This window comes from Peromyscus eremicus, chromosome 14 (assembly GCF_949786415.1).
Source record: "Peromyscus eremicus chromosome 14, PerEre_H2_v1, whole genome shotgun sequence".
NCBI classification, from domain to species: domain Eukaryota; kingdom Metazoa; phylum Chordata; class Mammalia; order Rodentia; family Cricetidae; genus Peromyscus; species Peromyscus eremicus.
Window position 1 is genome coordinate 48,254,133 of NC_081430.1, and position 12,445 is coordinate 48,266,577.

Genomic DNA, 12,445 nt, shown 5'->3' on the forward strand with positions numbered 1-12,445 from the left:
TTTTGCTAAAAGAAAGATAAGTTGGTCTCCTGACTTATTTAGCCTCTTCAACATGAAATTTGGTATTCTGGACAGGAGCTTAATAATTCATAACCCCGGCTCAGATGAACTAACTCCACATGAAACCAAAACATCACATGTCTGTCCTAAGTGTTCCCTAGTAGAGGGGGTGAGAACATCACGGCCCCTTGCCCAGGACCTGGAATCTACCAGTCCGCTTCTGAGCAAGCACAACCTTCTAAACAAAGATAGTGCCTTTCTGGCATGGAATGATTTCTATCAGCCAACCTCATGCTAAGTACCCCGAAAGCATGTCATCAGGAGTGCCACAGCCATAGTTTAAATGGAACTGTTTCCTAAGGAAACTAGTGTCAGAGGTGAGAGAGCCTTTGGTTATGATAGCAGTTATACTGGGAGAGACCCCGCTTTGGGAAGCGCTGTCTACCTCCCACTCGTAGCCTGCAGGGTCTAGTCTACTAACAGTGAGAAGCTTGCCATCAATTCCATCAACAAACTAACCGCTTAGCCCAATCATAGGAGAGCAAAGCTCCATAACTAGTCCAAGGACACATGCCACTGGCAGAAGGGGACAAAGGACCAGGTTTTATGGCCCTTCCCCAAGTCATCTTGACTGGAAATATGGCCCTCACCCCACCCCCACCTGGAAAACAGCCAGCCTTATTAGCTGTACCTCTGACAGCATCTCATACTGGCCTCTTCTTCCGAGAGCAATGGTCAGTAAATCATAGACCACAGACGCGCTTTGCAGGCTGATGAGGCGGTCACTCTTGTGCTCAGGAATCCTGCTCAGCACAGCATCTCGGTTGGCCTGGAGATAACATAGAAGAGAGAAGCAGATGGTAAGCCAGCCTACACTCCACTATCGCCATGTGGCATAGATGCCACCTAGGCTCTCCTGCTCCGCAGGGCAGGTGTGAGTAACAGACCTGTCACCTCAAGTCATATATCCCAAATCCCCAGAGTACCGCAGGCACAGACTATGATTTGACTCAACATGGAAGGCCAGATGTGAACCTCTCAGCAGGTGTTTGGAGGAAGCCCTGAGAGGCTGGGCAAAGCAGAGAGCTTGCCTGGGCCTCGGCCCACAGCAGGGCTGCGCAGCTACAGCATCCTCCAAGTGAGGCTCCCTGCTGTGTCTTTCTGTGATCTGGCTTCTAGTCTATGCTGAGGACCAGGAGAGCATTCCCAGCTCTGCACTGAATGCTGTCATCAAGTTCCATGGTCCCATGGAGGTGATCAAACCTTCCCTCACTCACTGAGTGACACACAGATCCCTGGATGACATCTCCATGGGAACAGACCTCAAAGACTAATTTAGTCTTCTAAAGGGAAGCACACAACAGATGTACGAGACAAGAAGCAAGCAATTTTCACTTTGCCACAGAGGACTCAGGAGAACATTGGCCAATTTCACATCTCCATTGCTTAGTACAGAAACCCATCAGAACAGCCAAGCTTCCCCAGGTCATCTATCAAAAAGCAAATGCTCCTCATACCAACATGTTTTTATTGCTTCTAAAATTTAATTTCTCCATAGATTCCTCCAGATAGACCATACAGACTAGGTCCTTGATAGTTATCTCATTTTCTTTCTTTCCCCCAATAGGGAGTTCTAAATCACTAAAGTTACACTTCTGCCTGCTTCTCCCACCCCCAGCTCTGCTAATGAACAGAGGTCTCCACTCCCATCTGTCTGAGGAACACTGAAAGGCCTGCACAGTACTCCCAGTAAGAATGGTACATGAGGTTCTGGGGTCACTTGTCCCCCAGGCTGATGTTTAATCTTCCTGTCTGACATTCGGAAAGGTCACGCACACACCTTCCCTCTTGCTAATGAGGCAAAATGCCTTCTTTTTGTGTGTGTCCAAGGCATTTAGTTTCAGCCACCCATCAGAACTTACTCACTTGAAAACTCCCGGCTTTTAAATGTCAAAGCCAAATGAGACTCTATAAAACAGGCCGCTTCCTACAAAGTGAGTCATCTCTTATGAAAACAAGCCTGCTTTTGAAGATTTCATTCTAAGTTTTCTTTACGCAGCTCCTTTGGAGCCCAACAAAAGACACTCTGGAGGAAGGAGGGCCTGTTGTATTTATTTGCTATAAATGTTCTATACTGAGACCAATGCCTGGAAGAAAACAAAACAAAATTCACAGATACTACGTAGGAGAGGTTTCAAGTTATTCCTAATATGTCCTCTTTTTCAGAAAGCACTGCTACCTTTTGAGAGCTATAGCCTAGAACTTTGGGCAGATCCACCAGCAAGTGACCAGAACTCTGACTTGGCTGAGGCTAGGCAGACATACTTCTGACGATCTCTTCCTCCAGGAGAACAGGATCTGCTAGGCAGTGAGAAGTATTACACTTTCAAATGACTTCTTGTAGGTGGAGAGACGCTGAAGAAAGTTAGGCTTCTAAGTTAAAGTCAGAACTAATAAAGAATATCATTTTCCAGACATCCAAAGAACAAGGCAGTTCCTACTTTGTTCTGAAATTGAGCACATAATTTTCTGTCCTAAAAATGAAAAATCAAAGTGCCAAAGGACATTGGGGAAAAAAAGCCCCCTAAGGGCAACTTCATGTAGAAGAGGTTTACAGAGTCATGGTATTTTGGTTGGGAAACTATGACTTCACTGGATTTCACTGTCCCCTGAAGAGATGGTTCCAGAAACTGAATACCATGGAGGCGAGCCTGACTGCCTGGAAGGGTCTCAGCACTGACTAGTCATGCTTCTATCACTTCTGTGAAGGAGTAGGTGAGCAGAAGATACCACTCCAAAGCATTTATACCACACTAGGACAAGTGCTGTAGACATGTGGCTGGCCATGTTTTCCAAATTCCAAATTGGAGCACCTGACCTCATGACTGTCAACAGTAACCCACCAAAAAGCTTGGGCACCACAACCAACCACGTTTGCACTAAAGAAATTAACTGTCAAGTTGTGAAGAGTCCAGTACAGCTGGGAGGCCAACATGAACTGCCTTCCTACATCAGCGACAGAGCAGGTGAGTCCTGCTTACTTGAAAACATGGTCACTGACCTACTGCCAGCATTCTCACCCATGTGCTTTCCCTGACATTGCCAAGGCAGAGCAGAGAATATAAATGACACCAACCCGAGTTACAAGCTGATGGTCAAGGAAAGATGAACCCGGGGCAACCTGCTTCCCAGAGAGGAAGCGAGCCCAATGACGTCACCAGCAGCCCAGTAGAAAGCAATGGTAACTCAAGCAGTCTGCTCTTGTGAACACTTTTGGGCCAGTTTGCAGAACAAGAGAATCCCAAGTTTTAACCCGAGGCAAGAGAGTTCCGCATGCTGAAGCCTTAGCCTCGGCTGGCCACCTCTTCCCAGCACACAGCATCTGTCTCCTGGCCCTCTGTCCACAGTTTACCTCAGCATATTTCTTGCCTCCAGTTAACCACCACATGGAAGGAGGGGGCTTTTCTTGCTTTCCTTATGATTCTTTTCCTCTATGGTCTGCCTGGTGGGCTGAAAGCTCTGAGGAGGGAACCACACAATTTACAGACAGGTGCAGCAAACCAACACACTAGGTGTGCCCTTTGCCTTAAGTCCTCATCTATAAAAAGAGAGAAGTAGACAGGAGGCCCTTTGGGCCTCTAGGAACCTGTGTGTCTGCTCAAGTGTGAGGCACAAACTATTGGCCTGTGGCAGTTTTAACTACTTCAGTGTAGCATCTACAAGGCTTCAAGCCAGGGCTAGCATCCCTAGTGCTGCATAGAGAAGCCCAACAGACAACGAACATGCAGGTTAGACCAAAAGTCAATGTCCTGGCCAGAACAGCCTGACGAAAGCAGATCTTGGCAGCGGAGGGCATCCCCACAGCCTGAGATTCTGCAGGGTCAGGAACAGGAGCAGGTGGAGAGAGCAGAGGGAGAGCACCAGGAAGTTCCACCCAGCTCCTCCAGGAAAAGAGAGGTGAATGTACCCACAAGTGACCCATTTCAGCACTCTTCACACTCAGTACTCTAAGAAGATGCACAGGGAGGGGTTCATGCTGGGGCTGCTCTCCCTGACAAGCGTATTTGACAGACGGGTGATATGCCAGGAGCCCAACTCAAGGTGACCAGGGACTCAGAGGCATCCTTCTTTCCCTCCTCTTAGGCATTCCTTCTGGAAATTTTTCCCTAGACCAAAAATCATCCTAATGAGGGAATGGCCACCCCATGAAAGGGATTCTCAGGATGGGGGAAAGAACAATGAAAATCACATTCCACTTACCATAGATTCACTAATGAGCAGTAACAGCAGCGCCTCTTCAGTATTTTCTTGAGGACAAAAAATGCTGCATAAAGAAAACCAACTTTGGTATACGGCAATTTTGAAATAACAAGAGATACACCACTACAAGCAGAATGCAATGCTAAAAGCGTCTCCATTTTTATATAGAATCCATGAAAAACACTGTATAATTTGGACACTTGAATTAGCTTGCTTATTTCTATGGCAATCTGTGGAATTAATACATTTCTGCTACACATTTTAATGGCAAGCCGACGGTGAGAAGAAATGGTAAAAACCTAAGTTAAAAGCCCAAATAACGTATGCACCTATTACAGAGGCAGAAAGAAAAATCAGTCCAGAGCAACGAGGTGAATAGTAGGGTGCTTGCTGAGAGTGCCATTACCCGGAGAGCGTGTTTCAGTAGACAGCACCCCTCTTGCCGGCCTCCCGCTCACTACTCTGTCATTGGGTCATTCTGACAAAACGAGGAGCAGCTGCCAGGACTGCACAGTAGTTCTAGTACCCAAAGAACTTAGGGAGCTAGCCTAACCTCGACACACGTTTCGTTCTGGGGCAGCATGCAAGCACTGACTTGTTAATATATCTCTTGGTAGTTGGCTGAACACTAAAATCTTGGATTAAAAGAAAAAGCTTTTAAGCTCAGTGTTGCTGAGGCTTAGGAAACAAGAAAAACCCAAACATAACCCAATCCTCACCCTTATATCCTCTTGTTTGGTTCTGTGAGCACTTTTCAGGATATGTAGCCACCTTCCCCTATCTCTCCCCTCTGGATTAGAATTCTGCATGTTATCACCAACTGGGACAAACTCAACTTTCCTCCAAGAATTGAAAAGGAGTTTATAATAAATAAAAATAAACTTGGTTAAAAAAAAACCAAACACTGCCTATTTTCAAGATGACTAAATAAGGACTAAATTTATACCTTCCTTCCTAGGAACAACATAACAATCATTTAATTGAGATTTCCTCTCCAAAAGAAAAAAAAAAAAGAAAGGCAAAATCCCACGTTTTCCAGATAATTATAAATCCTTGTTCTCTTTGAAGCATCAGTAATGTTTTTACTGCACCAGAGAACCTTGGAAGTGACACAGAAAGTACAGTGCCTGGTGCAGAACTCTGCCTGTGGGGATCTCTAACCCAGGGCCATGCAGGGTTCCAGCGAGGCTAGCCTGCAGATGGGCAGTGGGATGGGCCTGGAGCCCAAGTTTCTTTGGGGAGTCAGCTTGTGGTAAACTGGGTTTTTCAGAAAACAGAACACTTATTATTCCCTGATATCCTGGCCGTGCTTACATGCAATTGGGACCTTGTAAATAAAGCAGTAGCTGGAACCATTTTTCTAATGGCTAGCTAGTCCTGCATTGTTCAGACTAATTGAAAAGAGAGAGCCCAAGCCGTGCTAATTATGACTTAACACCAGCCAATTCAGTCCATGGATAATCTCCAAATTCCATTTGAGCCATCTAGTCTGCTTAAATGCTAGGTTGTGTTATTTTTACCAGAGTTGCTAACAAGCAGTGAATTAACTGCATCTAATTCCACTTCCTGGGCCCTCCCTGTATGGCAGGTGGATGGGCATTGGGAAGCTCCAGGCAGGGCTGGGGGCAAAAGGTGGAAGAAGCAGAGAAACTGCAGAATGCAGGCCTAAAAACCATACTGGAATGTTCCTCAGTGAAGCCTTCCTGAGACCCATTTCTGGCCACTTCTCTTCCTTGCTTATGCAAGATAGAGCCCAAGGTAGGCAATCAAAATTATCAGGGCCTTCCTTTTGTGGTATTTTCTCCTCTGAGACCCAAGTGTCTCAGGGGGAGACCCTGGAGTGCCCTGGCCTGGAGGGCTAGATCCACAGGGAGTTGCATGAAGGGCAGGGTAAGGGACAAAGGGCACCATCAGACCAAGAGGCCAGCTCCCAAGACCCAGCAGGGAGAGGCTGAGGGTGGGAGGTCTGCAGACTCAGCCTAGCCATGTGACAGCTCCAGGGTGACCGTCAGGCAAGCTGCCCGTTTGTGTAGTTTGGATAAATCATCAATGCATCTTGTAGTTTTGCAGGACACAGGAAAGTGGAGTCCTCAAGACTCTGACAGTTACCATGTTTTTTCTAGAGCTTCCAGGTAAGTGTTTAGAAAAAACGGTTCCCCTGCCCTATATGCACGTTAGAACAAGTGAAAAAGAAATCAAACTGACCCTATTCAACTGCATTTTAGCGTTCCTGTCACCTGGGGCTTCTGCAATAAGGAAGCAGCTGTATAAGGGCAGTGGCCCCGAGGAGTCACTGTTACTCTGTGAGGCTGCAGGGGTGGCACTGAGCTCTCTACCCACAGGAAGCTGATTCAACTCCAAGATCTAGCTGAGGGCCCCAGAGAAGGAAGGGGATTTCAACTAGTAATTGAGAGCAGCTTGATCGGGGTCAACTGGTCCAGCTGGAGGACTACATGGACCTCCCCACAGGTACCCTCTTCTTTGTCAACACATGCGGCTCAGCAAACCCCTTCAAACAAAGAAAGAAGTACTTGAACAGGTTAGCCCAGGTCTGTTGAGTGTTCCTCCATGCAGGGATCAGATACGTCCCATGTGGCTGGTCACCTTACATCCCCTAGGGAGGGGACTAGGTTCCTGCATCTCTGGGGAGGGGACAGACTCAGACTCAAAAAGGGAATAAGAGGAGACCAAAGAGTTCTGCCAGCAAAAGTCACTGACCCTGCAATGTCCCTTGCCTGGCCCAAACCTTTCCACAGCTCACTAGGAGGCCCAGACCCAAAAGACCACTCAACAGAGATGACCTCCTTCTCCTCTGTCTACCAGGGAGGTCACCCCAACACTTGCATTCACGGGTCACATTCAACACCTTCTCACTTGCCACTTATAGACACAATGGTGGCCTTGAATCTCCTGCTTTGTTTGTGCTAATTTTCTAGTCTAATATGCATGTAATTATCCAAGCCACCAAACACGTTTTTACAAGGATGAAAGGCAAAACCCATCTAGCTGAAACATGAATACATCCTGAGAGATATGTACAAGAGCCTTCATAGCACCATTAGTCCCAAGCAGAACAGGGAAATAACTGGCCATAAGGGAACAGACTGGCACAGTGACTTTGTAAAACAGAAGAGCAAACGGCATTGAAAAAAACTACTGCTACATGTAAAAATACATGTGAACTGTTCAAATACAACATTAGAAAAACTTAGACATAAATGAATACACAATCTATGATTGTTAAGGGTAGTGCAATAACTTATTGATTTTGAAGTGGAGTCTTACTATGTTGTTGCCCAAGATGGTCCCTAACTCTTGGGCTCAAGTGATTGTCCCACCTCAGCCTCCTGAATGCTGAATTTACAGGTGTGCAACATAGCTTGATAAAACCAGGCAGAGGGCTGGGGAAATGATTTAGTAGGCAAAGGCACTTGCCACCAAGCCAGAGGACCTGAGCTTGATTCCTGAAATCCACATGCTGGAAGGAAATGATTAACTCCTTCAAGATGTGCTCTGATCTCTATGGGCACCCACATACTTACAAACGCACGCGTGTGTGCGTGCACACACACACGAGAGAGAGAGAGAGAGAGAGAGAGAGAGAGAGAGAGAGAGAGAGAGAGAGAGAGAGAGAGAACAAAGCAAACAAACAGCTAGACCAATCACTGGGCTAATCATCAGGACTGGGTTTCTCTGAACAGGGGCAGTAGGTCCCTGGGAGAGGTACAAGGACAGCTTCAGGCTCTGGTAACATCTGGTAACATCTGCTTCCTGAGCAGGATGCTATTACACACGTATTCACCTAGCCAAAGTCATTGCCTGTTTCCATCCACTTCCTAGCCCATCAGCTATGCAGAATATAAAGCTAACCCTGAAAATAAGTAAGCCGAAACAGGCGTCCTCGCAGAAAGATCCAGAGGGGCACAGAGGCCTGCAACAGACCACCTTTCCCCTCTCTAGCAAGGATTTTCAACATTTTATCCTCCTTCAAATGCCAAGTGATCAGACACAGTGGACAGCAGAACTTTTGAAAAGCTTGCTTTTCAGAGCAGCCTATCTTGGCCAATACTGAATGGTCTTTTTGGTTTGCTGGAGCTAGAAGAATCTGAGACACCTAAACTACAGCTTCTAAAGCTGTGGGTTACACCCTCATGGGATCATGAAACTGAATTTGAGGATCATGAAAAATCTGGTAACAGTAAAATGTATCTGAACGCTATGACCAAAGTTAATTCAAAATTAAACACAAGCGAACCCAAGGTTTCACACACCACAGAACCGCACTGCAGCCTTTGTTCTGAAGATAACAAGCACACTGTCAACATACGTCATGAGCTGCAGTCTTTCTTCCATACATACAAAGTTCCATGCTCTTCCAGAAACATGATGGTTTAATTGTAGATACAAAGACTTTTAACATTTTTCTACTGTCATTCCTCAGCATGTAAGTACCAAAATTAGCATATGTTATGTCAGAGGCTTTGGTTTTTAAGATTACTGTTTGAGTTGCTGACTTGAGGAATAAAAAACTGTTCAATGAATTTTGGTTTGGGATTAGGACAGAATTTCCAATAATTTCTGAAATGGCCCCAGACACATTTCTACCATTTTATATTATGTATTTATACAAAGTGGCATTTTCAGAATTGACAATTATAAAATTAAAATACTGATCAACTCTGAAAAATGCTGAAGAAGCTCCATGCTCCATAGAATCAAATATTCAACTAAGATTTCATTCTTTGTATAAAAAAAGGTGCATCCATCTCATTAGGACACAAATTTGCCTTCACCTGTAATAAAGGGTACAATTATGTGCATCCCAAACAACTGTTTTACAATAAAGTTCTTGATTTGTTGTCAGTAAATGATTTGTGTATCATCTTACCTAGCTACATGCCCAAGGTTGCATAACAATTTCTTGGGTGAGAAGGGGTAGCAAATGAAAAAGTTTAAGAGGTTCTAAGCTCAACTATAAGTCTGAACTAGAAAGGGAATTTAGGGTTATTGGCCAAAATGAAGTCTGAACATCCTGTGCGGACACCCCCTTCTACCTCCTAATGAGCTGAGAGGGCGGTGGCGCCTCCCTGCGGTGCGTTAGCCCCGCTTTGGTAAGGGAGCACTGTACAGGTAGAAGCCCAGTGGATTTCTCTCTCCCCTGAAATACCAACTAAGGAGGAGGAGGCTGTGCACACGCAAATTTAGAATGCTAAACACCGATTCGTGTGGAAATCAACAAAACACAGAACAGACTCACGACAGATTAAATAAACAAAACAGAAAGTGGATTCTTCAAAAGAATAGAGATGATAAGCTTTTAGGTAGCCTGCTCCTGTTCACCAAAGGGAGAAAAGAGCCAGAGAAAGGATGGGCTGTAACAAGGAATTCTGCAGGAAAAAGAAACATGGCCGACAGAAGGAATGTGGTGAAAAATTCACTGACTCTGGTGAGATGGCCAAACAGATGGAAAGGCGCAAACCACTAGGACAGACTCGTGAGCAAGCAGAGAACCAAGGACTTAAAGTGGGTTTCCCAAAGAAAAGCCAAGGAGAGACGCTCTGCGGGAAACCTTACCTGCTATTTCAAGACAATTAAGACCAATTCTTCAAGTTCTTTTTTAAATTAGAAGGGAAAGAAATAACCCCCAACCCTTTTTACGTGTCTAAAATTATCCAGATGCCCCCAAAGACAAAGGTTTTATAAGAAAACTACAGAACAGTGTCTTTTAGGGGTGCAGGTGTAAAAATCTTCAACAAACATACAGAACACAAAAACAAATTTTAAAAGATTATACTCCATGACCTAACAGAATTTACCCCAGGAATGCAAGGCTGCTTTGACATCTGAAAACTCTAGGAATGAAATGCACCATGATAAAGGACAAGCCTCCACAATCTGCTGAACAAAGCACAAAACGTGTCTGACAGGATCTACTACTCCATGATAAAGACAGCAAACGGAGGAGGAAGCGTTGTTTTCCTTCTGATACTGGACATCTTCAGAAGCCTCCAGCAAACACTGTAATGAATCCGAAAGACTTTTCCTGCCTTGAGATCAGGGATAAGATGCCGGACAGTGGTGGCGCATGCCTTTAATCCCAGCACTCGGGAGGCAGAGGCAGGCAGATCTCTGTGAGTTCGAGGCCAGCCTGGTCTACAGAGTAAGTTCCAGGAAAGGTGCAAAGCTACACAGAGAAACCCTGTCTCGAAAAACCAAAAAAACAAAAACAAAAACAAAAACAAACAAACAAAAAAACCCCAAAAAAAATCAAAAAAAAAAAAAAAAAAAAAAGAAGAAAATTAGGGATAAGGATGTTTTCATCACTTTTATTCACGCAGTAATGGAGGGTCTAGTCCTACATCTAAAGAAGAAAATGAAGTCAACAGCACCTATCTTTCAAAGGAATAAGGAAAACTATATTTACAGGTGACAGGCTAGCTAGGGGATCTGAAAAACAGAACTGACAAATCCAGCAAGCTTGTAACATGCAGTATCAACATACAAAATCGAGGCCTTTTCCGTGTACTTGCAGTGAGCAGTTATAAAATGGAATGAAGAACAAACAGAAGAGGCCATGCTGATGGCTGATGGATGGAAGAAGCCACATCAGGTTCACCACTATGTAAGAATGATGTGTAATTACTGAGGCGGGCATGAAATCTCATGCCCAAGGAGCTGCTGGTACTGACAGCTGCTGGGAGAAGGACAGTCAGCTTTCTTTAAGAATGTGGGCCCTGGTACGTCAACCATCCTCCAGTGGAGGGCCACACATCTGGGAGCAGACGGGCAGCACAAACTAGACTTGACAAGTTTAAAAAAGGGGGTGGGGGGATACACAAAGTTGCGTGGGGAGGGGAGGCGTGAATCTGGGAGGATTGGGGGTGTGTGTGTGAATATGATCAAGACACATTGTATGAATTTATGAAACAATTAATTTTTTAAATTGAAAAAAAGAGATTATTAAAATCTAGAAAAAAGTTAAAAGTGGGTTGAAATTTTTTTAAACTGAAATTTAAAAAAATTGATTTATAATAGCAGCAAAAAGAACTATGGGGCTTGGGATGTGACTCAGCAGCGGAGCACTATCTAGTGCTCTGTGAGAGGCTCTGGGTTCCACTCCAGCACCCTCTTCTAGTTTGCTTCTCTGTTGCTGGGATAAACACCATGATCAAAAGCAACTTAAGGAGGAAAGAATTGACTTCATCTCACTAGGTCACACCCCAACACTGACTTGCATATGGATTGAAGGGACTGGGAGAAAGAAGGGTGGTACCAAGGAAGAACTGGCCGTTGTTTTTGGAGAAGTGAAAACTCTCCACTTGACTTTGGTGATGCATTCATAAACATGTGTGTACTGGAAGTCATTGAGCTGGACAGTATGTGAGTTAAAGACAGTAAAACAGGTACAAACCAAACAGATTGTGTATATCTGTATGAAATTGAGCTTGTGTGTGAGACCGCCTCTTGGAATTCTCCTCACACAGGTAGGAAGCTGATATGGGGGGCGGGGGAAGAATGTGTCAGAAGAGTGACAAGGCCAGCTGTTTAGAAAGCACCAAGCAGCCAGTGAAATAGGAGAGTTTCTGTCTCTGAGGTAAGGCCGCACTGGGACAGGGCTCCACCCAGTGTCACTGGATGAGAAGAGTAGTAACTGAGACCCTTTGTGCACCTGGCACCTAGGCTACTAAGAAGCGTCTAAAGTGGGAAACAAACCCAGACTTTGTTTTGAAGACCTAAAAGTCACTTAAAATTTGAATCTCAAATCTGCTTCTGGAAAGCCCCTCCTGAGGAAGTCGGCACTTCACAGTGAGTTCGGAGACCAGAACAGGTGTTTCATGAGTCCAGACAAGGGCTGAGGAGGAAGCCCAGCCTGTAAGTCAGGCAAACTGGTTCGGCAAGGCTGGGAAAATGAAGGTCAAAACTAAATTAGGGAAGTCCCAGGGAAAAGTCAGGAATGCATTCTCTCGTCCAAATCCACAAAGCAACGCAAACTGAGTAAGGACTATGAGGGAAGGAAAAGCCAGGGGTGTCACACAAGGAGCTGGAGGCGAGGCAGCATAGCCCACAGCGTGCTCTCCAGGTTTCCAAAGCAGCTGCTTGCAGTCTCTTAGCACCTTCTCAGTGTGATAACACTGAAGAGGTCCCCACACTGTCACTGGTGTCCCTTTTCTCTTTGCAGAGATGA

At 45.2% G+C, this 12,445-nt stretch overlaps 1 protein-coding gene across 1 annotated transcript in view; it reads right to left on the reverse strand.

Annotated features, from left to right (window-relative positions):
* Positions 1–555: 555 nt before the first annotated feature.
* The window catches only part of Ttc7b (tetratricopeptide repeat domain 7B), a 115,990-nt gene continuing 104,100 nt past the window's right edge, over positions 556–12,445 (reverse strand). Inside the window, exons 8-10 of the mRNA XM_059279164.1 lie at positions 4,261–4,324; positions 692–829; positions 556–576 (exon numbers count right to left, since the gene is read on the reverse strand). Coding sequence (XP_059135147.1) covers positions 556–576; positions 692–829; positions 4,261–4,324 — 223 coding nt within the window. The remainder of the gene's footprint in view (positions 577–691; positions 830–4,260; positions 4,325–12,445) is intronic.